Source organism: Channa argus, chromosome 24, assembly GCF_033026475.1.
Source record: "Channa argus isolate prfri chromosome 24, Channa argus male v1.0, whole genome shotgun sequence".
NCBI lineage: Eukaryota > Metazoa > Chordata > Actinopteri > Anabantiformes > Channidae > Channa > Channa argus.
In genome coordinates, this window is record NC_090220.1 from 2,616,373 (window position 1) to 2,644,335 (window position 27,963).

At 39.5% G+C, this 27,963-nt stretch overlaps 1 protein-coding gene across 2 annotated transcripts; it reads right to left on the reverse strand.

Moving 5' to 3' along the window:
- Positions 1-17,184: 17,184 nt before the first annotated feature.
- Positions 17,185-23,112, reverse strand: znf346 (zinc finger protein 346). 2 transcript variants are annotated; one of them, XM_067494518.1, is made up of 7 exons: positions 22,964-23,112; positions 21,574-21,677; positions 21,042-21,137; positions 19,548-19,695; positions 19,174-19,407; positions 18,165-18,264; positions 17,185-17,871 (listed from the first exon to the last, which is right to left on the reverse strand). In XM_067494518.1, exons 1-7 carry the CDS (start codon positions 23,019-23,021, stop codon positions 17,646-17,648), a joined length of 966 nt encoding a protein of 321 aa, XP_067350619.1. In that variant the 5' UTR covers positions 23,022-23,112; the 3' UTR covers positions 17,185-17,645. The 2 variants fall into 2 exon arrangements, with proteins under 2 accessions (XP_067350619.1, XP_067350618.1); XM_067494517.1 differs by having other exon boundaries at positions 19,548-19,698.
- Positions 23,113-27,963: the final 4,851 nt, after the last annotated feature.

Consider the following 27,963-nt stretch of genomic DNA (forward strand, 5'->3'; position numbering starts at 1 on the left):
CCGTTTTTTCACATAGATGAATATCATTAATTTAATTAATTATTAATAATAACGTATAATTAACGGTAAATTGAGCAAATTTGTTATTTCAAAAGTGCGTATTAAACTAATAGCCCTTCACGTTAATCGGTACCCAAGGAGTAGCTCTCAGTTTCAAGAAGGTTGGTGACCCCTGCTATACATACAATACAAGAAGACTGTGGTGCCAGAAGATAGAGTGGCTGACTGCAACAAAGTAAAAAAAAAACCAAGGGGCCTTATTATTTGATGTAAGTGATGTTGCATAGCTTTTGAGACACAGCCTATGTTGGTGTTACCCTGTGTCTTGTGTGTTGTGTGGCTGATATATTTGTTGTTTTTCACCTGCTTGCAAATCAAATTTCCCCTTCCTGGGGACACTAAAGATTGATTGATTGATTCAGCAATTGCATTGCCTTTTTAATTAACAAGACTTTACTTGGGAAAGTGAGGAGCCATTGTTGAAGAATCACAGAGTAAAGAAAAAGCAGAGTAAGAAAAGTACAGTGGGTGGATAAGTATATAGGATCAAAAACAGAGTACTGAACAAATTACAAATAAAGTGATATGAGAGAGAAAAATGCTAAAACAAACCAGACATGAGTGGACCAAAGCAAAAGAATCTCCACAGTAATGTGCAGGTCTTCCCAGGCCTTCAGAATGGATCAGCCTCTATCTTACTGTGTTGTGGATCCACCTGTTCCTTGTGCTCAGAGCTGTTTCCTGATGTGGGAACATGAGAATATGGATGACTCCACAAGGAAAACAAGTCTTTTTTTTTTTTCAGAAGAGTTGATCTTATTATCGTCCCGATGGGTTTTAAGGTGGAATGTGACAAGCTGAAATTTTGAAAGGTTTTGAGAAGTGAAGAAAAGTTTTTTGCCGTAAATGTTGTTTTAGGATTTATGCTTGATGGGCACAAATACTCAAACACAACAAAAAAGAGAAAAAGATACAAACAACCATTTTTTTCCGCTCTTGTGCAACTGTAAGTCCTAGCAAATCACCTTATTCAGTGCTTTAACAGGCAAACACAGGCAGGCTGTGGATAAGTGTTTAAGTATCTGTAAGAGCGACATTGTATGGCTCTACATTCAGTGGGTAAAATGTGGTGTTCATTTTGATGCATAGATGATAAAAAAAAAACAGGTTAGTGAAACCTACTGCTGTGTGAAAAAGACAGCTAATGGTAAAACGTTCATCATACACATCTTTGACAGTTTACAAAAACTTTCTGGCTCAACTGTGTCCATACAACAGCTGTAGTTAGTACAGTCGTGCCACCCCAAGTTAAACCAGAACTATTCTATAAAGAACCACACAGTTCTGGAAATCCAGCATTTGTCAAGCCAGATGTTGCTGTCTCTTTCTCGAACTTGTGCACATGGAGAAAATGACAGTGAGTGCTTGTAGTCTTTTCTATGCTGGAGTTGGGGGCAAGGCTGGAGGAACAGATTGTCAGCATTAAAACCACTTCCAGAGGAAGTGGTTTTAATGCTGACAGGATTCCTGCAGAGGCTGTTATGCTAATCTTCCCCCTTGTTAAACGTAGCAGAACGTCCGCGGTGGAAGAGGGGAAATGCACCATGAAAACCTATAGGTCTGGCCAGCAGAGGAGGGGGGGGGGGGCACAGAGCAGAGGAAGCACACAGCAAACATGGCATGTTTTTTATCCCTCCAGTGCCAACACTGCTGCACTCCTATTCTCCTCTGACCCGAGAGGGGGGGCAGTGATATCTTGTTTTGAGATAGACTGTATTTTCTCCCACAATCCCCACATCACCTCTACACACAGAGACACTCACACATTCAGTGGGTACAATGTGCTCCAAACACACACACACATACACACACACTTCACCACCACACCAGATTTTACAGCTGGATGAAGAGCATCAATGGAAGCAGTAACCGAGTAGCCAGACAATGGACATGGTGTCCAGGCCAGCGCGCCAACCCAGGATTTCCTGGCTTAAACCACAAAAAGTTAGACTATTCCACCTGCAAAATACAGAATGAAACATTTGTGTAAACCAGAAAAATGCTGGGTAATCTTTGTAGTGTGTTACTGTAAGTATCAGTTTACGGATTGAAATAGGCAGTTGGCAGGCAGATATCAGGTGGTTTGTTTTTGACTAGCATTGTGAGTTACTGGAAGTGTCCGTCTGCCCCAGTGCCGGGCAGCTTGGGCAGTCTGACAGAAGAGGGCTTAAAAAAGCAAACATAGGGGAAATGAGCGGTGCCTTCAAACACAAGTTCACCCCGACATCAAACACAGTGAGCATACCCCAATCCTCCATTTCACTGTTGCATGAGCCTGCATGGAAGCTGTCAGGCCTCGTTAAGGGAGAGACGCCCATAGCCAGCCTGTCTGCCGTCCCAACTGCCTGGCTGTCTGAATGTCGGCTGGTCTGTGCAGCTTTCTGTCTGACATCTCAAATCTCTCGTCGGACTGTCCTACAGTTTGATCGCTACCCCACACTGAACTTTGTGTGAATGAGGGAGAAGGGAGCGTAAAGGTCAGCACAACAGTGAGAGCTTAAGGGCAAAATTAAGGGCTAGGAGCAAATGATGAAGATAGAAGACAGCACAGAAAGAGGATAGAGGAAGTTGTCAGGGGGCAGAACATATGCATATATATAAATATATATATATATATATAAACAATGAATTGTATTAAAGGATTTGTAGGTGATTGAAGAAATATCTGTGAGGTCACTGGGCTTTGCTTTAGTGATGTTCAGCTGTGGCTCAGAAGGGTGGAAGATTCCCCTTGGTGGTCATCCACCAACTGCAGGTTAGCGGTTCAACCCCTGGCTCTTTCTGTCTATGTGTCAAAGGTTGACCAATTCCAAAAGTGACCAGTTACAAATGGCTAACATTAACCTTGGCTGGCGTCACAATTCTAGCAAGTTACAAGGATTAATAGCTTAATTATTAGAAGTGTTAATGCTGAAGTGCTTAAAACAAGTTAGTTTCCTCTTAACAGTGCAAATATTGAGTTTATATAGTTAGTTAGTCTAATAAAAACGGGATATAGCAGCTAAAATATAAACACATCTTACGCGTTTAAAATTCTTCCTCACTATACAACTAGTGAATGTAGTAATTTTTTCATGCCAGCTTAACGGTATTTTTCCTTCCTTTTATTCTACTATACTAGTTTAGATAAATAGCTTTCGGCTTGTCCTGCCACAACCATGAATTTTTTAACCGGGCTTGGGAGCGGCACCAGGGTCACCCTTGGTGCCTGGATGGGGGCCACACCTGGTGGGGTGGGATTCGAACCAGCTGCCTTCTGCATCCCAGCCCTATGCTTTACCAGTGAGCCATCAGGACACAAATCTGCCCCCTTGTGGATACATTTCATAAGTCTTTCATGCAAGTTTAACAAAAACACAAACGCAAACAGATGGACAAAGTCACAGTTTACCTCTGTGAGCCTACATATACTTAGAGTAGGCACATTAGATATTCTTAATATACCTGTGACATACAATTTAAAACTCCAGGCCGAAGAGAAAAATCACTGTTTCATTCACCTTTACTTTAAACCCTGATGCCCTCCTGAGGAGCAGATCATCAGGGATCCCCTCATCCTTCCTGTCTTCCTTTACCCTCTCCATCCATTCATTCTTTGCTTCCTCTGCCTCTTAGCAGGGGGACGTAGTATAAGCCTCTTATCGACAAACTTCAGGGAAGCTGGGAAGCTCACAAATGTTTAAATGTGTGACTTTGAAAGTGTACTTACAATTAGTGTGTGTATAAAGAACAAAGTCAATAATACTTTTTCCCACTCCCAACGCCACCCACCCTTAAATACCTGATAGGTTTTGTTTGAGAACACTAACAAAGAAATAGACCAGCTTTTCCTCCAGAAGCATTACTGTAAACCCAGCCTTACAGGGGGCTCAGTCTCGCCTCAGGGAGATGAAAATTCCCCTTTGGAGAGCAACAGAGACAGAGGAGGATTTTGTGCTAAAGAGAAATCAGAGAGGCTGCCGATTATCAGCACCACAAGCAAAAGATCCCCTCATTCTTAAAGCCCCAGAGAAAGGCGCTGAAGCCGTATATGCTCTTTTATCCCTGTGGCTGATTTCAAACATAAAAGGCCTTAGTGAGCATGACTCTAAAGGAGAGTTAGGGTAAATTGTGAAACCTATTTTAATGTCTTCCTTTATTACACAAAGAACAATAACACTATACACAATAACAAGCAGTGAAAACAATTCTCACTTCCTCAAGATGTTGCGCTTCTCATCTCAAAGGCTTCATTAGTACTTCTGGCTTGGTTCGGCAAAACAATAGGTAGAAAAAAAGAGTAGTTATTATCCTGGTTCGACAATAATGTGAAAAATGAACCACAAGATCAAAAAACAAGTGGCAGTTTCAAGGAGTACCTTGTTTTTTTTTTGATGATGGTCTTACATTGACCTTCTATGTACTTTAAATTATCCTTTAATGTAACTGATAGTTTAACTCGATAGCTACAACTGTCTACTTTCATTAAAATTGTGTTATTCACATTTTCCCAGAGTGAATCTTATGTGATTGTCCTTTAAGAACTAGCTCCATATAATTATAATTGTCTCAGCAACAAACTGGCATTTTCAGGATCTCTCAGGGGAACATCTGTGGTTTCACCCATCAGCATGGATATATAGAAATCATGCGCCTAGTCGTATTCGATATTAACTAACCAATGGAGTCTGGATGGCTGCAGATGAAATGCTGGCATTTCAGCTCTGGTTGTTGTGCACTGTACTTATCCTCTCATCATGTTTAAGGTAGAATTTGATGGAAAGTGTGTAACATAAAGGGACAGTACTGGTGATTAGCTAAGTAGTAGTAGTAGTCGTCCATGGACCACAGGGTCAGTGGTTTGATACCTGGTCCGGGCTATATATATAAGTGTCTCTGGGCAAAAGAAGGTAAATAAATTGTTGTATTGACACTGAACCCCTAACAGCCCCTACCCCTCCCCAGCTGTGCAGTGACGGTCCAAGCCCGGTAAAAATTGGGGACAGTTGCGTCAGGAAGGGCATCAACATGCGGACAATGATCCGCTGTGGTGACCCTGAACTCACGGGATAAAGGACAAAAAAACTAAACAAAAAAAAACAAAACTGGTGATCAGCTAAGTACAGCTGAGCTAGCACCTGGATAGGTAACATAACTCATGTCATGTGACTTGACATATTTCATAAGCCAAACCTAAGGGTTTAGGTGCCATTGAAATGAGACATATTTATTTGAACGCAGCCTTTGAAGAACACAGACTCTGAATTTAGACACAGCTTCCTTCACCTGAGTATTAGAAAGAAATGATGTTCATGGTTGATTAGCAGGTAGTCAGCCTCCTGCCCCGCCTCCTCACCTGGCTACACTGCAACCATAACCCATCTAATTTATTCATAACTCCAGCCAGTGATTAACCTTGACACTTTATGGTTAATGTGAGCCTCGTCTTAATCTCAACTTTATATATGTGGGCTGCATAACTTGTTATCTTCTTCATTTTTTATTGATTTGTTGTATGTCTATTACCCAGGTTGTGAAAAATTGCATAACTGTCTTTACAAATAAACCTGCTGCAGGCTTTGCTTTCTGAGAGTTTTTCCATGTATTATTTGGCAAACCCCTCTTCCTGGAACCCCCAGGCCAGACAGAGATGCCCAGCACAACGAGCGGACGTCCTGCATTGTGGAGGGCAGTGACCCGTCCCTCCTTAAATGCCCAGATGTCAGCCAAAACAGAGGTGTTGGATTTAGAAATGGCTTAATTTCAGTACAGTGTTCTCAGGGCTCCACTGAGTTCAGCAGCCTCCTGAAAGGAAGACATTGTACTGTATGACTCTTGTCTTGTTGTTTTCACTTTCATGTAAGGTTAATTGTCTGAAGGGAAAACATTTTTAAAAGCCGCCAATTATACATTTCAGGAAGTGCAGTTCAGACAGTGTCACTGTCCATTATGACAGAAAAAATGTGAAACATACATTGTATATATTGTTTGAATGCAAATACTATTTTTTTGCACTGTACTGACTAAGCATTAGAATTATGATTATGTGCTGTATAGTGATGTTGCTTAGAAGTGCATCAAGTAAAGTGGAAATACTCCATTACGTGTAAGAAACATTTATTTTAGTAAAAGTACATATATTGAAAAAGCTTGTGGCTTTTAAATTTGCAAAAAATAAACTGTCTTAGATTTTTTTGAAAAAATATATAAATACTAAAAGTAAAACAAAATCTGTCATATTCATTTGATATCCCAATCTTCTCCACATATGACGAAGGGTTCGTGAACTGCCACCGTCTGATCTCTCCACAGAGCTTCTGTTGGGTTTGAGTTTGATCTTGGTCTGGAAGACATGACAGTCCTGAGGTCACTCAGCACTATTTTGGTTGTGTGCTTCAGGTCATTGTCGCGCTAGAAGGTGAAAGGCTTAAAGGTCACTGCGGTCTTAGGTCATGTGCTGAAGCAGGTCTTCTGCAGGGACAGGACTCCCCATAGTGTGATGCTGTCACCCTCACTGTACTTCATGGTGTGTACAGCTGGCATGTTCAAAGAGTGCTTGAAGTTTTATTTTGTCCTGACACTTTTGGAGTCTTATTTTCAGGATCCTTGTGGACTTGAGCAGATGACAAAGTTCATGTCACCAGACCCCTGTGGACATGTGTACAGGGAAAGCATCAGCTGCCCTTTAGGGACTGTGCTGTTCTTGACCAATACTGAGATTATTCTTGTTTGGCAGGAGACATCTAAGTTTTCCAAGAAAACCTCAAACTGAAAACAAAAATAAAGTCTGCATAACCAGGCACCATTACATTTATTTAAAAAGGTTTTTTTTACGTGAGTAAACGGACCCTTTTAAAAACACATATTGATGCAGATATTTTCACATATCTCTCCTCTCAGCCACACTGCTCATATTAACTGTGGCTGGGCCTGGCCTGAGATCTGCTTCACATTGAGAGGATCAAAGTCCAGAGGGGGAGCTGTAAGGCAGTAAAGTTTTCCTCAAGGGAGTCCTCTCCCTGGGAAAGTGCAATAGGTTAGAATATCAATGAGACGTGCCCGAGAGCGTAACCGCTCACCTGTTGTCTGACTGTGGCTCTGGGACTGACTCTCTGCGGTCATGACAGGAGGCTGCCGCAGCTTCCTCTCAACTCTGTCTGTCCCATAGTTCCCAGCAAACATTTCTGATACTAAAAGAATCATGAAGGCAACAAGCACCCACAACTTTAGACCCAATGACCGGAACAACGGAGGATAATCAGTTTACTATTAGAAACTGAAAACTATAAATGAAAGTAGAATATTCAAGAAGCTAGGAGCTAGAATCAGTATATTTTGTTTATTTCTTCTTGTAAAAATGGCTCAAAACTCTTATTTAAATTTGCTGATTCATTTTCTGTCAGTGGATTCATTAATTGTTACAGTTCTGCATTCATATCTGCAGTTCACCTAATGTATATATCTGCAAACAATCTGCTAATATCTAAATCTGTAAACATGGTGATAGTGGCCTTATAATGTATCTGCTGACCTATTTGCAATATCACAACTATTAAGACTCGATCATTGTCTCAATGGACAACAAGACAATTACTCTTTATTCAAAATGTCCCTAAATACTGAACTTAAATATTTTTTCCGGTAAACCTTTAGTGGATAAAATTCATTTCGGAATATAAAAGATTCAAAGAAAAAAAGCAATTACAGCATGTGAGTGTCAATCATCAACTTCTTCATGGTTGAGAGAAGTTAGAAATGTACTGATTGCCCCTTTAAGACTCTAACTTCTTTGCTCTGCTAGAAACAGTCCAGACAAATCTAAGACAGGAAACAGAAAGCGGAAACCCTCAGTTGATCCAGCTGTTTTCTCCCTTTCTCCCCTTCCTCCTCTATCTGTTTCAGTCTTATTCCCTTCTCTCCTCTCTCTCCCACTCACTCTGTTTCTTTCGCCATTTCTCTTTCTCCCCCACATATCAAGTGTCTTGGGAAGTGGGTGGGGGGGGTGGGGGTTGACAGAGGAGGTGGAGAGGGTTCGAACAGGTGTCTGCTGACAGTCCCAGCAGCCTGGATACTGGTTTTACCTCATGCTCCCAGCTGCTCTCTCTCTCTCTCTCTCTCACACACACACACACACACAGACACACAACCCTCATGTGTCCATGTGTCACAAGAATTATAAGTAATCCAAAGGAATTTTCAGATGTCATGGATGGAGAGGTGCATGTGTATGCATGTGTCTCCTTAGGTATGTGTGCGTGTGTTTGTGCATGTGTGTCTGTGTGTGTGTGTGTGAGAGAGAGAGTTTGTGTACTTTCACTGGGGTTGTAACCCAACCACCAGGCCACCTGCAGCAGACTAAGAAACTCTAGTAAAAAGAGTACCCCCGCGCACACACACACACACACACACACACACACACACACACACACAATTGCTTTCTCTCTAACTTTCTTTCCATGTCTGTCTCCCTCTTCGTTCTTGCCATGCCAACCAAATGTACTGAATGCAGAGAGGAAAACACAGTCACATGAAGGAGCAGTTATCATTATCTATCAGCATTATAACAACAGCGTTTGGCTTGTTCCTTCAGGGGTCACCACGGCGGAACGTGTTCCACAAGTTGATTTACCATGAGTTTTTACACCAAATGCCTGTTGCAACCCTTCCATTTTTGTCCCAGCTCAGGACCAGCACCACGGTGGTCCTTGCTGGCTGGGCGGGGTGGGTTTCAAACCCGCGGTCTTCTGCATCCCAACCCAATGCTCTACCACTGGATCACCAGGCCCTGATCTGTCAGGTAAACAACTGTTTGGCTGGTTTGTAACAATGACATTTTGAAATATGATGGAATTATAAAAGCACTAAGAGCAATTTATTTTTACTTTTTATTCACTTGCCACAAACTTCTGTATTTTTCTACTTTTTGTATTTTCTGTTCCAAGATAATCTTAGCATGTTTAGGATAGATATGGGCTGATTATTTATCTGTATTTAGCTGTGAAGTTACAGTTATTATTAGTCCTATAATCTCAGCCCAAGAGTGTAACAGACAGATTTATTTGCCTGAAGCTTTTCAAAAACAGATTTTATTCAAAGCACCTAAAGCTTCTTGTGTTGCATTTGGGGTTTTGGGTTTTGGACCCAAGAATCTTCAAATCTGAGTCAAGGATCATACTGGCCATGACAAGGTGCACATTTCCACTATGAACACATAAAACCAGAGCAGGTCATGCTGATGCCCTGCAATGTCTTTCTTTCAACAGTTTCAGCTTTTTGTTGGTATGATGATATTTTAATTCCAACGGAAGACCTCAGACATCTTAGGGGGGCAGTATACCTCTATTTCTCTGTCTTGCACTTCAGGTTTATTAGGGTCCTAAATTATATTTGTGCCACAAAATTATGTGCTAGGCCCACCTGTTGCAATGTTCACTAAAAAAAAACAAAAAACACTTGATTTTAGATTTTATTTTGAAAAACCGCCCAACTCTCACTCAAGTCTTTCTGTAGTAGTGTGGGGACTCACTTGACAATCTGCATTGCCCGGCTTTTACCCTTGTTTCATAATTAAACAAACACAACCCTTCTTCGAATCCTTGATTCAAAATGTCCTCAAAACTGTGGTGCTAAGCAAAATGTCCACACAATATCATAAAGACACACACACACACACACCACAGAGATGCAGAAATATCAACACCCAGAGACAAGAATGATGAAACAAAGTGATAAAACACTCAAAGAACAGACAAAACTACATACACACTAACACAGGTGTCAACCTGTTCACCCAACACACACCTGCAGCCATCAGGTAGTCGAGTCGCAAATGTTGATGTTTATTACTTGGCCACCTGTCAGTAACAGAGTAGCTTGCTGACTGATGGCTGATGGGGAAATAGACCTGCTGCATGCAAAGTTTGTGTAATTACACACAGGGCAGACTCGAGTCATTTGTGTTTCTGTCCACCTGTTCGATAAAAGTCCATTATTCCAACATGTTTTGCTTTATGCTAACACCTGAAACAAATATCTGGTTCTTTAGCTGCTCCACTGTGTCCATCAGAAAGTTGCTAGACCCATGCGTGTCTCATACACTGTGTGGGAGAGAGTGGGTCAAGGACTGAGCTCAGCGAATTATCTGTGTGCTTCACTGTCACAGTGGTGGGGAGGTAACCACCAAAACCATCACATTTCCCAAACGAACCGGAGAAAACACTGTGCAGCCTAAGTATGTTCCTAAGAGTGGTTATTAGGGCAGCCCTCCATAATGATGGGAATAGTGCCTCCATTCAGTGGGAGACTGAAAACTATGAGGTGGGCATTATGAGTGCCACCTTATAAACAGGCAAATGAAACATATTCCGGGTTAAATGTGTTAAACTTTCAGCAAGGAAATGGTCTGCACCTATGTAGCACTTTTCTATCTTATCAGGAAGCAAAGCACAAACTGATGGGGAAGGGGATATTCAGGTGGCCTGCACTCACCAGGAGCAATTGACTTGGGGCTCAATGTCTTGCTCAAGGACAATTTGACATGTGACAAGAGGAGGTGGGAATCAAACCTACATCACTGGGATTATTGGACAGGTTCATTTTAGTGTTGGAAAAACCCCAAAAGATACTCGTGGGGGAGGAGGTTGTTTTGTTCTTTGATCAAACACTTTGGTCTCCAAGTGTCTCAGTTTCAGATCAGTGATTTCCCTAAATGCTGTCAAAGACTGAAGAGCACTGTAGGACTCCCAGTCTCCCTTTGGCTTCTCTGTCTCTCTCTTTCCTGGCCTCAGCATGTTCACAAAAACAAAAGCTTTACATTGTAAACTAATTGAAAAGACTTTGATTACCAACCAATTGTTTCCCGGAAACTTACACTTACACATCCCACCTCACTTTGTAGCATGTAGCAGCTGATGGTTCAGTCAAGAAGACACAAACGTGATGCAGTACAAAATCTATATATGTAATATAGTATATAAAAACTATATTTAGGCCAGGTTTGATGTAATAAGATGCAGGTAGTATAATTAAAGTACATCTCTGTAAGGAAGAAACCCGCACTGTGATCCTCCCTAAAATACTGCTCACCTATGGCTGCTCCCTAATGTCTCACTTATTAATTAGCTAACTTCACTGTTTGAAATATCTTTAGTTACACTGAGCATTTGAAGGTTCGTAACCTTTCTTGCTGAGTGTCTTGTTCTGCGTGATTAAATAAAGAAGGCGAACACTGTGGTGTTTTCTTTTAGATTTGAGACGTGAATTAGAAGCCGTTTCCTGCAGACAGATCAGATGTCATGAAACCTTCAGCAACTTCATGAGACTGATCTTTCTTTTGATCCTTTGAACATGTGGACTACACAATTCAGGAAATAGAATGAGACTCCAGTGTTAAAAAAAGCCGGCTCTCAGCTTGTTACCTGTGACCTGAGCAACAGCAACAAAATATGAGTTTTTCTTAACTGGGTGTTTTAGGAGAAATGATCTGCCTTCACAAGGACACTGTAGTTGTGTACCGGTAAAAGATTAAACAACAACTATGTTTTTATCCTGCTGCTGATGGATTTGAAACTGGTGTCTAAGCAACATTAAAACGGAGCTCAGTAAAAACATTTGTTACTGTGAGTTTTTGCACTTTTGCAAATTGTGAAATATTCTCAAATAAAGTTAATGATGGAATGTAAAAACTTAAAATATTATGAATCCTTTAACTTTACTAAATTTAAAATTGAACATTTGCATGTCTAACCCTTTAGAGTTACATTATTTTCTCCATGAGCCTCAGAGTGACAGCAGTACGACGTTGCTCCTCCATTAGGTACAGTGTTGGATGAGACTGTGGCTCAGTTGGTAAGGGCAGTTGTCTACAGGCCACAGGGTCAGTGGTTCGATCGAAGTCGGCAGTCGAAGTGTCTCTGGGAAAGACACTAAACCCCGAACAGCCCATTCCCCTCCCCAGCTGTGCAGTGCCGGTCCAAGCCCGGTAGAAATTGGGGAGGGTTGTGCCAGGAAGGGCATCCGGCGTAAAAACTCTGCCAAATCAACATGCGGACAATGATCAGCTGTGGCGACCCTGAACTCACGGGATAAGCCGAAAGGACAAGAAAAAAAAGAAAAAAAGTTTTCTATCATGACATCACCAGTAGGGAGCCCAACAGCACATGGCACCGAACAAAAAACTGAGCAATACAGTAAGTTTTCCGCTTGTGAGGTACCTCCTGTTACTTCTCTGCTGATGTTGAACTACCCACAAGCTAAAACTGTTTTAGAAAAAGCATCTCCTCATTACAACTTTCTAGCCAGTGCCTGACATGTGGAAACTTGATATGAGAAGGCCAACACAGACATGCTGTTGCTTTGTGTCTCTAGCTAAGACAGTGAGTCTATAAATTTCTCTTTATTTTAACAGAATGACACTTGATGCAATGTAATGGTAAACCAAAAAATCTGAATGCATAAAATCTGAACTATTGCTAAAGTTGTACTGTTTCATTATTAATTTAAGATGCCGCAAAAACAAAATGGTTGTGTCACCAACACAATACTCGCATCATTCAGATGATATAAAGAATGATATGCTGGAGCATGTGCATCTTGACAGACTCTCATTTGAAAGCATAGTATCACAATAGCTTGTACTCATGAAAAGCGACATGTAGATAGTTTGAATGAGAAGTTAAAGTCCTGCTTATTTTCACCCTCCAGAACATCTGGCCGGTCCTTGGAAGAAGTGCAAGTGGCTGGATTATTGGTTTTAAAAAGGTGTGAGAGGTCATGGTTTAAATAATAGAACATGTACTTCGTTTAAAGGATCCTAACATCTTTGCCAACAGAATCATTGATCCTATGCCTGTGTTTTTCTCTAAGGATGAAGGAAACAGACGGATGGTCTGCATTTATAACACATATCATTATAAACCAGCAGCCAGTAGGTTTACAGACAGACGATGAGAAATATGGGGATGCAGAAGTTTCACATAAGTTTCTCACAAACATAATCTGGCAACCAAAGCACATTTTAAGGCAGGTAGGCAAATTTAACTGACAATAAAAGACCATTTATTCTGGTTTATATGTTAGTGGACTCTGTAAGATGACACTGTTGTAGTATAAAAGCGAGAACAGCCAGAACAGAAGCATTTGAAAACTGAAATCCCTCTTTTAATTGAATTACAATAACGGTAAATCCCATTCATCCTGTAGGGGACCAAGACAAATTGTGTTGTCTGGCTGCTCTTGCTGACTGTCATGATGTCACCCTGTGCCCTTCCCTGCTTACACACAGCTGCACTGCTGAACTGGCAACATCTTTTTGAGGATGAAGATGTTGTTGGTAAAAGTAATAAGAGTTGAATAATTAACTGAATCGTTTTTCTGGTCGAATGAGGGAAAGTCCTCTTTATGTTCTTCATACAAAATATGTGACTGAGAGTTACAGCACTTTGTGTTTTCGAGAGGCACAAATCTTCCCTGGTTGGATCAAGTGGTGAGGCTGAGATGGTTCGTGTTGTGCTTGCAGTTTTGCAGTGCTAGCAGCGAGCTGAAGCCAGTATTACACAAAAGATAGAACGTCCAAGAGTTCACTTCCAGGTGAACGTGGGGACACATTCTCTGATTGGGATTTACTCCCTTAACAATTGCAACACAGCAATGTGCTTTTGCAACAGTTCGGAGTGATCAGATAAACTACTGTCATTTCATTCATTACACAGAGGTTGTTGTAGTACTATTGCTAAAGATACTGTCTCTATGAGGTGGGAGAAGCAAGCAGCTAACACTGTGGCCAAAGAAGATAAAAGTTATACGTCAGTAATAGCAAACCCGGTCTCAAACACACCGTAACGTCAGCAATCCCAATCAAATACAATGTTTACCAAGGTTCCTGATGACACCAGTATCTTCAGGATAGAGTTCCAGGGGAGGAAGCAATGGAACAGCTGAATGTATCCCAACAGTCACGACCTGTGTAGGCTTTGTGCTTCAGAGGAGGCTGCCCTTAAATTGGAGACAGCAAACGAACCACAGAGCGCCATCTAGGAACAGCAACAGAAACAAAAAGAGAAAAATCAGACAAGGACAGTGCAAAAAAAACTGAGCAAGTCTTTGCCTTGACCTGGGAGCTGGAACCACTGTGCTGATCCAGCACAAGCATAGAGTAAGAGCACCACCACATGGACTAAACAAGATCAGCCTACAAGAGTTTTTTTTTTTTTTTCTCTCTCTCTCTCAAACTGATGGAGAACTTTGTCTATTTCAGGTTTCAGTGATTTCCATTTTCACGGTGGGATCTTTTCTCTTTGCTCCATGATTGTACATTTAAAATCACGGGAGTCCTTCTGAGATGCTTTTGCTCTTACATATCAAATCTAGCAAGACAGGTGGCATCTTAGCACAGCCACACTCAAAAGTATTGGAAATACAAAGCCAAGTCATTTGGTTTTAGTTTACGCTAAAGACATATGGTTTAAAGGTAGATATGAAAAAACTTTTGTTTGTATTTACACCTCAATATGTTATATGGTAAATTGTAAGTATTGAAAAACTTTAGCATTAGGACCACAGAACTGTATATGGGAGAAAAGCAGCCACTTGGATTATGAGAAAAGAGGTAAAATCTAAGGCATTACACAAACACTGTACATAGGCAATACAATCATTTGGAATGTCCTGAAAAAGAAAGTAGGCATTAGTGTACTAGGCAACATTCGCACACAGCTGTGAGAAACAAATGCAAAAACAATGGTTACTGCCATAACTAACGGGGTGAGGCTTGATAATCCATCCTTAGAAGAAAGTTTAATGAGGAGAAATACAGAGGCCATAGTTAATGATGCAAACCGTGAAAATCAGAAAGGCAGATTGGAATTTGTAAATAAAAAAAAGGTTAAATTATCAGCCACATGGACTGCAAGGCTCATTTTTATTGATGATGCAGTAGTATGATCAGTTTCAGGCTTGATGCACTTATTGAAAACAATGGGATTTGAACTAAATATTAAGTTTGATTTGATAAACTTCAAATTTGGGTCACCTGATACAAAAGGTGCCAATTTCTATTAAGTTTAACAAACTGAGGTGTAAATGCCAACAAATAAAAGCTTTATTTCATATCTGCTCTGTAATCTTTTATTCAGATGCCTTCAGTGTACAGCAACCGCTGTTACAATACTTTTGAAGGTGAGTATTTGTACCGTCTTAGGGAGACTCCTTCTTTTTACACTGAAAAACAGGTTTATAAAAGGAGGAGTCCGGCTCGAGCCAACGTGGTAAAGGGAATACGAAACAAATTTTCTTAGAACATTTCTTTACTTAATGCACATCTTCACAGCATTTTTTGTCAAGTATACATAGTTTATATGGGGGAAAAACATAAACACGAAAACACCTAACACACAATGAGGGTGAACACAAAAGAATTGACTTTTATACACCTTGTACTGTACAATATGGATGAGCCCTCTTTAGAATAAATCGCATCCAAAAAAATGTTTTGCCTTCAGAAAAGTAGACATTCGTACTAAAATATTCAACCAATCTTCTTGTCGGAGGATGAAAGACTTAAAAAAATGCCTTTGCTATACTAATATTGACATCACTTTCTAATTTGACATCACTTTTGAAAGTCTCTGTGGTAAATATTGTCATTGCTGCTACTGATAGTAATTACAAAGATCAGAAAGCATCTACCAGTCTTCTCTAGACTTTATAAAGCCCCATTTTGGATCGTTCAAAGGAAGGTAATAAAAAAAGCTCACTCTTCAATAAACCAAGAATATAACTCAGTATAAACAAGCTAACACTTTTAATACTACTTCACTATTATAGATCATCCCCTGCATTTAAAATATGAGCATTGTATTCATATTTTTCATCATAATCCTTCTCTTCCATCTATAGGGTGACTGTGGCACAGGAGGTAGAGCGGTTGTCTATCAATCCTACAAATTGTTGGCTTGATCCCCGGCTCCTCCGGTCACATGTCAAAGTGTCCTCGAGCAAGACACTGAACCCCAACTTAGTTGCTCCCGGTGAGTGTTGGCCAGCTGCATAGCAGCTCCCCCGTTAGTGTGTGTGTGTGATTGTGAGTGTGAATGGGTGAATGAGAAGCAGTGTAAAGCGCTTTAAGTACCAATAGGTAGAAAAGCGCCATGTAAGCGCAGACCGTTTACTACTTATTTTGTCTGCCCAGGCTCCCTAAAAATGAAAAGTAATTTTACTTATAAAAAATGACATCAAGCTCTACAAAATATTGTTTACAAGGACTCATAGCTTGGCGTTCGAACACTTCCGGTACTTTATGAACAATATACGGATGTTACCTTTTTCATTTGGGTGTCTCATAAATGACAAACAACAAAAAAAAAACAAACAACAAAAACTAATTTATTTAGAAAAATGCTTTACTCTAAATAATCAACTTAATGTGTTCTTTTAAGGTCTTATCTCTAAGTTTTACCGAACTTTAACTTGTCTTTTTTTTCAGAGCAAAAAACTGTATTAAAATTTAAATCCTTAAATACTAAAGATTGGGCCACCGGAACACAAGTATCAATTCTGAATATGCAAATATTTCAGGAAAGTAGCAAGTTGTCAAGCTAGTTGCCATTAAATGAAAAGTCTTACATATTTCTTGAATCTATTTAGACTGCAGTAACATTGTTTAAAGTGGCTAAAGTGACTGATTTGCGTGTGCAAATATTTAAACAGGAGATTTATAATCATGTAGTCGTGATGAATCTTGAAACGAGTGGAGAAGAGAGGCAAGGACAAGTTTCAATAAATACATTCACTAGAGATGTATCCAACTCTGTTATCCAACTACAGACAGAAACTGCTTAGTTTCAGGCTACAGTACTAGATGTTTAATAGTAGGAACCAAATAATTATATTAACTTATTCCATCTGAATAATCAATTCCAATTAAGTACATTTTAAATGTTTCTGTGGTAGCTGGATTTCTCCTGCCATTACTCTTGTATATGTACACTGTGGGGGTGACGATAATGAAAACGAGACTAAAACTGTCATATGAAAGTCCATGATATTGTATCATGATACTCTGGAAGATGGGACGGTAATATTCAAGACAGACATCCAAGTCATAATACTGTCCATTTGGGTGCCAAAGAGTTGTACAAGGCATGTAGCATTTGAGAACAAGATAGCTATTTTATTTGTAATAATTGAAGGTTGTGAAAAAAATAAACCAAGACCATTTCTAACTAATGTCCCATAACACTCAGCCCTAATGTTCATCAGTATGAAGAGCAGTTTTCTGTCAGCACAGTATATTTAGACATTCTGTGTTGACCATCACTTCTCAACCCATAATCACATATTGAGGAGTGTAACATGCTGTTAATAGAGGGAAAAAAACAAAAACCCAACAACACTTAACCGTATCAGCTGAAAGCTCGAAATAGTAAAATGTTGTGGTAATCCAGGGTCCAAAACTGTGGTTTAGGTGATGTTGCTTTAGGGGAAAACTGATGGAAAACTGAGCTGAAGGTCTGTGGAGGTTGATGGGTTGTTAATGTGTTAAAGGGGCTGGTTGTTGTGTGTCACTCCAAGTCCTGACTGAAGCCTCTGCAGTCCCTCCTAGTCCAGCCTCAAGTATACTGGTACTCCTCTGAGTACTCCGTGTCCTCAGGAGTGTACTGGTTATCTCCAGGTGCATACTGGTCATTTCTGGTGCCGTGCTGGTCGTCCCCAGCGGCATATTGGTCATCGGTGGCATTGTACTGCTTGTCTCTGCCAGCATACTGGTCGTCGCCCACGTGGGACTGTTCTGCAGCTTGTTGGTTCCCTGCAGGCTTCAGGCCTGACTTCTTCATTCTAAAAATAATTAGGAATATTCGATTACATTTCAGTGTTTTGGGGAATGATGAAAGCACTCAGATTTACAGAAGGTGATACTGGAAACAGATGTGGCACATTCGTACGAAGCATTTGTTGGAACTTGTTGTGTTATCACACTGCCGATTAATTTGGTGAAAACTAAACAAAATATTGCACTATTAGAGAAATTGGCTAAAAAGATCACAATGCCAGGCTGGATAATGAAACAAAATGACCAATGTGAGTGCTGGGCTAGCAAATACACTTCACTGTGTAAAGTGTGTACTTACTGGTTCTTATGCTTGGCTCCACTGATATGAGACTGGTACTGATCAACAGAGTTTAGTTCAATGTTGCAGACAGTGCAGGGGTAGCCCTTTAGTGTGGAAGCTGTAGACACGAAAAAGGAGATAAGCTCTTCTGTAGCCACATTTATATATATGACTTAGTTGTTTTGCAGCAGACTAGATACACATTTTGAGCTTTAGTGGATTTGGAGCTGTAAGGGAGTACGATAACCCTTTGCTGCCTCTGATTTTCTTCACTGTTAGGCCTCAACGTTTATTTAAAATTTAATATATTTGAATAGTGAAAAAACCCTGCTGGACTGAATGCACTGTATAATGGGCACAATCATTTAATGAAAAATGAAAAGGTGTATCAAGCTGATATTTCAATAACTACTGAGTGCTATGGATGACAGAGACATCACAACCAAACTTGGCCGTGGAGAGAAAAGCCCCATTTGGAAATGGATTTTGCTGACTAGACAGAAAAATTGTAGAACTTCAAGAAAAAAGTTTTAAACAATCTGTGTAAGCTACAGTCATCCACTGTTCCACCAATACCATCTTGAGGACACATCTCAAAAATATGCAACAGTTTCATTATTATTTCAGTGTTTCAAGTCAACGAAAAGATCATTGTTGGTTCAAGTTTATCATAAAAGAAAAAGCTGCTGACACATTTGTAACTACTTCCAACATCTTACAACACCGACAGAAAAAAATGCACAAAACAAAAACGACTTCAGCTGTACGAGTTAGTATATGTATTAAGGACAATTCAGTAAGAGATTAAATGGAGCATAAAAAAAAACTTGTCTGCATGCTTTAGAGATGTGACCCAGTGAACACACTTGGCAGATATAGAGGCAGCGGAGTGGCTCTGGTAATGAGAGCAGCAGGTGAATCTGACCACACAGTAAACAAAAGAATCAATGATAACATCTTTGATTAGTGTTATTAACATGGCAGTTCTGCAAAAGAATTACATGAGTTCTTGATTCTGCAGTCTGACCTGGTGCTGTGGAGGGGCCGTATGTCTCCATCAGTTTGAGCTTGGTCACCTGTTTTCTATGCTTTTTGCCTACGTAGTGCTGCTGGGCCATGACTGGGTTGTTAAAGGAGGCTTGGCAGATGGAGCAGAAACTGTGGGGGTCATCGCCATTGTTGTTGCTTGTCACCGGGACACTGCTCGATTCATCTGCGAGCTTCTTTTTCAGCTGAGCTGTTAGTGGTGTTTGGGAGGCTACTGTGGAATGACAAGTACAATTACAACTATTAGAGACTTTCAATGAAAGCTTTAGGAAGGAAAGTTTAACAAAGTGCACAAATTTAGATAAAGATAAAAGAAGGCAAACATCTGGAAGTTCTGATTAGACTTATACCCACCTGGGATTTGGGGACCAATGGTTTTCAGCCTCAGTTTTTTGGCATGAACTTTGCCTTGGTAGTGAGACTCGGCCATGACAGGAGATGTAAAGGTCATGTTACATATGTGACACACCTTCAACCGGTCTGTATCTCCATTGTTACAGTCCTGCTGACAAAGACACACACAAGACGCCTCACTTGTCCTATTCTAAAAGTATACCTGTGTGTTACTGCATTAGTGTCTGTTCTGTTTGTAAATTCCTACAACTAATAACACTAAATGCACTTGGATCTGTTAGGACAGCTGCCCACACCTGTGACTGGTGATAATGACAGTTCATGATTTGCTGATGAGAGCAAAAATGCAAGTTTATGTTCTCCCAACTAGAACAATGCATGACAGCTTCTATGGCAGAAGTGCATGTCAGTCATCACAGAAAATCTTGCAGGTTGGGCAATATGTTTTAAAAAGGCTGTAAATCTCACACAGCTCTCTATAGTCGTATAAAAACATTCGAGTTTAAGCTGAGAAAGTTTTCAGATCTACATAAATGTAGTAGTAAAGATGCCCTAATTTTTTCATCTTAACTAAATATGGGACATTTTGGTCAAACTGTTGTTCTTTCTGTTAAATAAGCTTTTTTTCAAGTTTAAGGCTGTTTGTGCTTAAAATGCAAATATTTAATTTTATAAAACTGTTGTACTGTAAATAAATATGTACATTATATACATGTACATTATCGGATCACTTATAAAGTGCAATTATTTTCTTGCAAAATACTCTGTGTTGCAGAATCAGTTGTACTGTGATGTAAAGTTATCAATGGCAAAATATTTTGTGTCGTGAGTCAACTTCCAATTCGCACCCTCATTCTCTACTGCTTGCATGTGAAGCAATTAAAGCAGTGAATACACTCAGTCGATAGTTCATTAGTTAATAATTTTCCACACCCCATTCATACCAAATAGACTAGCACAAACTCAGTCTCCAAAATTATCATAAACGGAGGATTTATTGCAGGACATTTCTGTTAGACTGCATTAAAGTTTGCTAGATGTTTGCGTGACACATCTCAGCCTGTTCCTCATATAAATTAATGGGTATCAAAATCAGATTTTTAGGCCTTTTAGGAGAAGTTTAGTTTACTTTGTTTAAATGTGATAAAAAAAACTTTAAGTAACAGGCTGCCGAGTGGGCTTAGTGTAAATGAAACACCAGAGAAGGCAATATGGCAAGAGTAGGTGTAGACAAATGTGGTGCATGTGGTGACTCAGAACATGGCATAACCATTAAGGCTGTACTACATTTCAGAACATGTCATGCAGTCAGTTAGAGGGGGCAGGTATATTTCACTCTGACTGTTCAGATTGTTTGGAAATTCAGCTTTGTGAATTGAAAATTGAATTTCTATAAATTGCAATAATGATTTAAAAATATTGGCTTTTCACTTCAAAAGCTACCAAATGTAATACACCCACTAAATAACTGTAACTTGCTTTTGCTTTACTCACAGTATCAGATGATGATGGCTTAAGCTTTTTGAACGCTGGCTCCTTCTCGTTCTGGGTGGAAAGATAACGCCGCACTCTGCTCGAATGTTTCTTGCTCTGGGGTGCACAGTCACAAATGTTCATCACTAAGTGAACAACAAACGACTGAGCCCAAACCACTGCATCACAAACATTCTCAGTAAGCAGCTAGTGCATGTCACTGTTTGTGCATAGCTTCTAAATCACTTTGGCAAGCGGACAGTAATGCGACTAATGAACTACTATATCTACTATAAATGTTTCATGGATAAAACTACTGAAATTCCAAACTTTGATCAAGATCAACAAATACTACATTACAGCTAAAATAAAGTGGATGCACTTTTACAGTTATAATAAAACCTTGAATGTGATGTAAAGTGTACTCAATAACCATACATTTACAAATAAGTATGCAGCTTTCCCACATATCATTGATCAGAGTAGCACTGTTTAGAAAAAAAAAGGAAGGTCCTTTGATGCAAAAACAGAAGCAGAACTTGGGTTCACTGACCTGATAATGAGTCAACTTCTGAGACTCAGAAATTAGGACAGCACTGCAGACTTTACACTGGGAGTCAGAAAACAGGTCACCGTGCTCCTTTATCATCTTATTTACTGCAGAGAGGAAAACGGGAGATTTCAAATCAGGTCACATCATGTGGGAAAACACCAGGTAAAACAACTAACCATTGCACCAGCTCAAGACATAGAAGCAGGTCAGGCCCAACTGTGAGACTGAGCCACTGTACATACAATCTGGGACAAACATAACTGGGGATATATTATGTTATTGTCGCATCTACTGAGACAGGTGATTCAATCTGGTGAGATATGATACAAGTGGAGTGTGATGTATTTTACTGTATTTATCACAATTTAGCCTAATTTAGGTCTCACAGTCATGGAATATGCATTGTTGCTGTTTTCATCTGTGTGTTTTTAACAGAGCCTTATTGCTTCCTTTCATTCAGACATAAGGATGCATTCATTCAATCAGGATTTTCACACACAAACTGCATCAGTGGTGCACAATTTAGTTCTCATCATAGATTATTATTATATTTTGGATTTCTAGCACTTTTGTCAACATCTGTTGTTTATATATGAGCTCATTAACTAGATCTGAAATGAATTGGGTAAATATTGCTTTTCATTCAAATGTCACAATTTGTTTCCATGTTACTGGACGCACTTGGTTGAGACTTTGCTGCAAGATCCCCAAATTAGGTACGAACATTAAAACTCTGCATCGACACAGACTTCCTACAATGTGCAAACACACTGGTTGGAACGTTGTAACAGACTGCAGATCCTATGCAATTTATTTTGGCATTACACCAGTGGGCGGGTATGAAGTTACATAAATGACATAAAATACGATGCGACGATGGCAGCTGGCAGTCTATCCGTGAGATACAACACACATCACACGTACTGTTTATTCTTAAAAACACACTTAATTCAAGCAAAGCTTAACGTTAGCTCGCATGGTTCCCATTCAAAAGTCCAAACGTGTCTTGCTTGGGTAACATTAAGTGACGCAAAGAACAGTGTTAAGTGCAACCTGCTTATAACCTAAAGCCTGAACGTCTGCTGAACCTAATTCAAAGATACCTCCCTCAGTCCCCGCATGTCCACAAGCAGACGAATGAATCATAATCATTATGAAGCGACATCAGACGCAGACACGCTCATATCGACCTTGGAGGTCGAACTGTTGAAGCTAGCTTAGCGTAACGCTAGCATGGTTTAGCAAACGCGCTCCCTCATTCTACGCTCCTGGCTAAATCAGATAGAAAGGTAAAGGCAAAACCGGCGTTGTGCAACACAATCGTCTGGACTGTGACCGGGTCCGCCAACAAATAAAACGGAAGTTACACTGGTAGAAAAACAGGCCATACCCTCCGCCAGGCCCGAAGGTAAATAAGGAAAATCCTCGCTCTGCATCGCTTCGGCCATTATTTCTACTGACAACTAGCGGTTACGCTTCAAACTGGCTACCATCGACCCTCCGCACAAGTATCGCGGTAAGGTGTTTCGAAGTCTCGCTTTACCACGCTATAAATGACGTGTACGCTGCTTATAAAGCTTAATGACGTCACATGGTCGTGTTGCGCAGGTTTTGAAGTGACTTTAGTCAACGAAATGACAATAGTGGCAGCATAAAAACGACAGCTTGATGATTTAATTAACCGTAATTGAAAACATTCAGCCAGCAGAGGTCGCCATTTTTAAGCGTGTGAAACATTGATGTTTGACATGACATTGGTCCAAATTGATGTTTTCTTAAAGTTCCTACGCCGATCAGCCATAACATTATGACCACCTGTGCAATTGTCTTCACTACCCTCTTTGAACTCAATAATAAACAAGAGAGTAGAATTATAACCTTTCTGACAGTTTTGACCAAAAAACGGAGAAATTATAACGCTGTAAAAGTATAATTGTATTGGATTGTATCTGTTGCACTGATGGTCATAATGTTAATCCTGATCCTGACAGTAAAATGCATCCATGGTGTCAAATCCTCTAGAACCGTGAACCATTATCAAGACAGTTACTTCATATTGATTTGGGGCTTCCAACTTCTTTTATTCCTTTATTTATAAGGGATATATATATATATATATATATATATATATATATATATATATATATATATATATATATATATATATATATATATATATATTTTATATATATATATATATATTTTTTTTTTTTTTTTTGTCCTTTCGGCTTATCCCGTGAGTTCAGGGTCGCCACAGCGGATCATTGTCCGCATGTTGATTTTGGCTCCTACAGTTATTAATAAGTCAATAAGTCAAAGTTTGTGTTTTGGGTTGGATATATGCCTCAGCCATCTCTCAGTTCTGCACAACACATTGAGGTGAAGTCATCTCACTTTTTTATTGCATTTAAGGATTTGTAAGTTGTAACAATAGTAAAACACCAATGCAGCTAGATATTACGGGGAAAGAGTTGGGCATCTTTGGAGCATAATATAAGAGCGATAATAGCTTAAGAGTTTATTACCCCACAACAGATTTTGATTTAATCTGATTTGTGTGTAAACAAGCACAGCAACAAACAAAGAGACACAATCATAATTACACCAATTTGCACGGAAATGCCAGAAATCAACTCATGATCTAATAGTGCTACTTGCATGCTTAGCCATAGCAACTACATGAACATTTATGAATTTATCGACTGACTTAAGAGAAAACGTTATGTACTCCTAATGCTTTCTGGATTTCCTCTGGGTAGTCCAATTTCCTCCCACAGTCCAAAGACATAAATGTTAGGTTAACTGAGGACTCCAAACTGCCTGGAAGTGTGAATGGTTGTCTGTCTTTGCATGTGTCTGTGTACTGACCCTGAGATAGACTAGAAGCCTGTTGCCCAATGACAGCCAGAATCGGCTTCAGCCCACTGCGACCCTGAACAGGATAAGCAGTTACAGATAATGGATAGATGGATACAGTAGACAGGGACACACACATGTTGCTGAACATTTCCTGAACATGATTTTTGTTTAACATACATTTTAAATTTTACATTCTATTACAATCAATTACGCCCCTAACTGTGTTTCTTTATGCATGTTGAGTTTAAATTCATTTTTAATGTACAGCAGAAATTTTAGATGTTACTATTATGTTGACACTCTTTTTACAGTGACCAGATTCTAAGCTTGTTTTGCAAAGGTACCACAAGTCATTGGTCTCTTGAATCAGCTAGAAATATGATGTTTGAAAAGAAAAGGCCAATTTAGCTTATATGACATGATGTAGTTACCTCTATTCGATATCGCTCCATATATGGTGTTTTATTGTTTTCCTACTTCATTTTGCAATTACCTCTCATATAGCACCTTGTTTGATTTTCCAAAATGCCAGAAACGCCTTTATTCTGATCAGAACTTAGTCACCGCACAGATCACTGCCTTCCAGACCCCTTTGACCTTCCGCTTTAGGGCTTTAGCTTTAGCACAGGGCATCATTCACATGTAGCCATACAAATTCTGCCCTGGGCCCTGAGATGAACCAGTGTGTACCAAGCCTCTCATTCAATCACAACTGGGAAAGGCTCCAGTCCCCTGTCACCCTGAACAGGATAAGTGGGTAAAGATAGTTTGGATAGGTGATGGATGGATGGGTTCTGCCATGGTTACAGCATTTGACAGGTCCATTTGACACTTTTCTACTTTATGGCCATATTTTCCACATTGACAATTTCCGTCCAATAATACTGCAATTTGGTCAAATGTCAGGCATTGTCGCCCATAAGGATGGTCTCTCCCCCTTTAAACAAAAGCCTTAAATAATAGATGTGTCTCAGACAAAACTCTAACACCTTTTTCTAATGAGCATTTTTATTTTGTACATAACAAGACCTGAAAAAAAGAATTTGAATTAAGATAACACAAAAATGTTTGTTTTATAGATATGAAAACAATTTGACAAAGTGCACTGGAACCAGACTGGGATTTGATTGTAAATGGTAATTAAGTAGGTCAAATAATCAATGACCAATAGAATATATACACCAATCATCCACAAAATTGCCAGCACCTTGTGGTTATAAGATGGTTGTAAGAAATATTTTTTAAAAATATGACAAACAAAATTACACAAAATTACTAACATTTTGTGTACTCCGTGTACTTTTACAAATATGTTGATTGTGATTTCAAACGCGTTTTACCATAGTTCTCATTTAGCACAAAGATGATGGCAAAGGTCAGCAGAGGTTTGTCTCAGCAGAACCGAACCACTTATCCTCACAGTTTTTCAGCATTTGATTTCACAGATGACGTTTGCTCAGAAGCACTTCAAGGCAAAAAAAATGTCAGAAATGTAAACTGTCCTCACATCACTGAGGGACTCAAACAAACCACAAACTAAATAATAAACATCTAATAATCTTTTCAATTTTAATTTTATAAATATTCATTTCCTAAAGTGTTTTTTGTTTGTTGTAGATCAAACCAAAATTATATTGGAAATTTATCAACCCAAGTCTAATAGATCTACTGAAAAATATTTTGATAATTGAACATTCTTACCAATATTATTATTAATATTAGTTGCAGTAGTGGCAGTAATTGTAATTGCATTTGTCTAAAAAGAATTTATGGATGATCTCACTGTGAATTTGTAACACAGCTTGTGTATTTCTACCACCTCTGCACACAGTGTATCCAATTGTCCTGTGTAGAGCTTCTTTCCTGGGGCTTGGTAGCTTCTCAGAGTGTTAATGCTGATATTGTGGTTTATCTGTGTATGTACAAAGGTGAATGAAAAACAGCTTGTATTCCATTGTTTAATCATTTATTTTTATATTTATATAGTTCTTTCACTTACTTTGGTTTCAATAGTATATTGATTTAATGTAAAGCCCCACTGGTTGTGTTAGAGTGATAAATGTAAATGTAAATATGGTCCTTGATAACCATTGTTGGGAAGAGCAGGGCTGGAGGAGGACTAGCAATAAGAAGAGGAGAAAGTACATAAATACAGAATTTGATTGAGTGGAGGGCCCTTTTTCTCTCATCCTTTTCCTAACCTGGGCTTCCTTTTGAGACGGTAGTTTGTGTGCATAGATTTTTATGTTGGAGTAAATGACTGTTACATGTAGTGAGATTGTATATGCCTAATTTACTTTAAAATGAATAATATTTATTTTTTTCTAATTATATAATTGTAAAGTTATGGCCAACATGTATATATTTTCTGCTCTGTTTTCCACATTTTAACAAGTTGTGGCAGTTTTATCCCAGCTAATGTCCACAAAAAGTCGGGTTAACCTCAAGATGCAAACTGCAGGACTCTGATTGGATGTGTTGGATGAGGTTGGAGAAGCTGGGTGACAAGCTCTTTGGTGTATCTGAACCTCTTTAGTTGTCCGTCTCACCGGGCTCTGGGTTTTTGGAGAGCGATCCTGAGTGCGAAAGGATTCAATGCATTATTTCCAAAATCAATACCAAAGCAGAGTTACACAATACACTTACAATAAAGGAGAAAAAAGAAAAGTGAAAAAATGAGCTGCAGATACATTGCTGGAATGTGACAAACAAATATGAACTAGTGAAACTGGCTTTATTTTCTGCATTGTTGAGAAACTCTGTACAGGAGGAAGAACTCTCTCTTGGTTTTTTAGGAAGGTAGACAGATTCCCATACTTGCAGTTTTCCACTATCACCATCAGTGGAGCTGGTAATACAGAAAGTCATTTTTGAAGCGTTTCATGCCTGAGTTTATCTGCCATGCTGCTTTTCTTAGGGTAAACGGGATCAACATTTTTGCTCATATACTCTGCCCACTTGCTGTCTGTATGTGCAGCACATTATGCAAGGAACATGGGCTCATTGCCGGCCTATGCCCACTCGATACCCGTCTAGCCCACATTTATTGTCATGTAGCCATGGCCCATCTAGCCATGCTAGCTGGAATGGAAACATTTCCAAAGCAACATTAACATTTGTTCTGCTCCGTGATGTCACATTTGTGAAATAAACGTAACATGACATTCAGGCGATGGCATATGATCTAATGTGTTTGATACTTGTATGAAAAGGTGTTTATCTATCATCTTACAGACCTCAGAGGTCAGGCCTAGAGGACTTGCTTTAGAGCTGTTCTTCATCGACTGATAATAAAAATGGATTTTTTTTTTTATCGTCACTTTAAGTCTCAGTCTGTCTGTCTCAAATTGAACATGTTCTTGTGAGTCAAGTTCTTCATATGAGATTATGTATATATCCACTTGCGGTACTTTACTTTGTATTAATAGCAATGTGTGTTTCAATCCTGTAGCAGGCAGGTATGGCTACGGTGAACAAGTTATTTGACATAACAATTCCTCCTATCTCCTATTCCCCCCCCCCCCCCCCCCC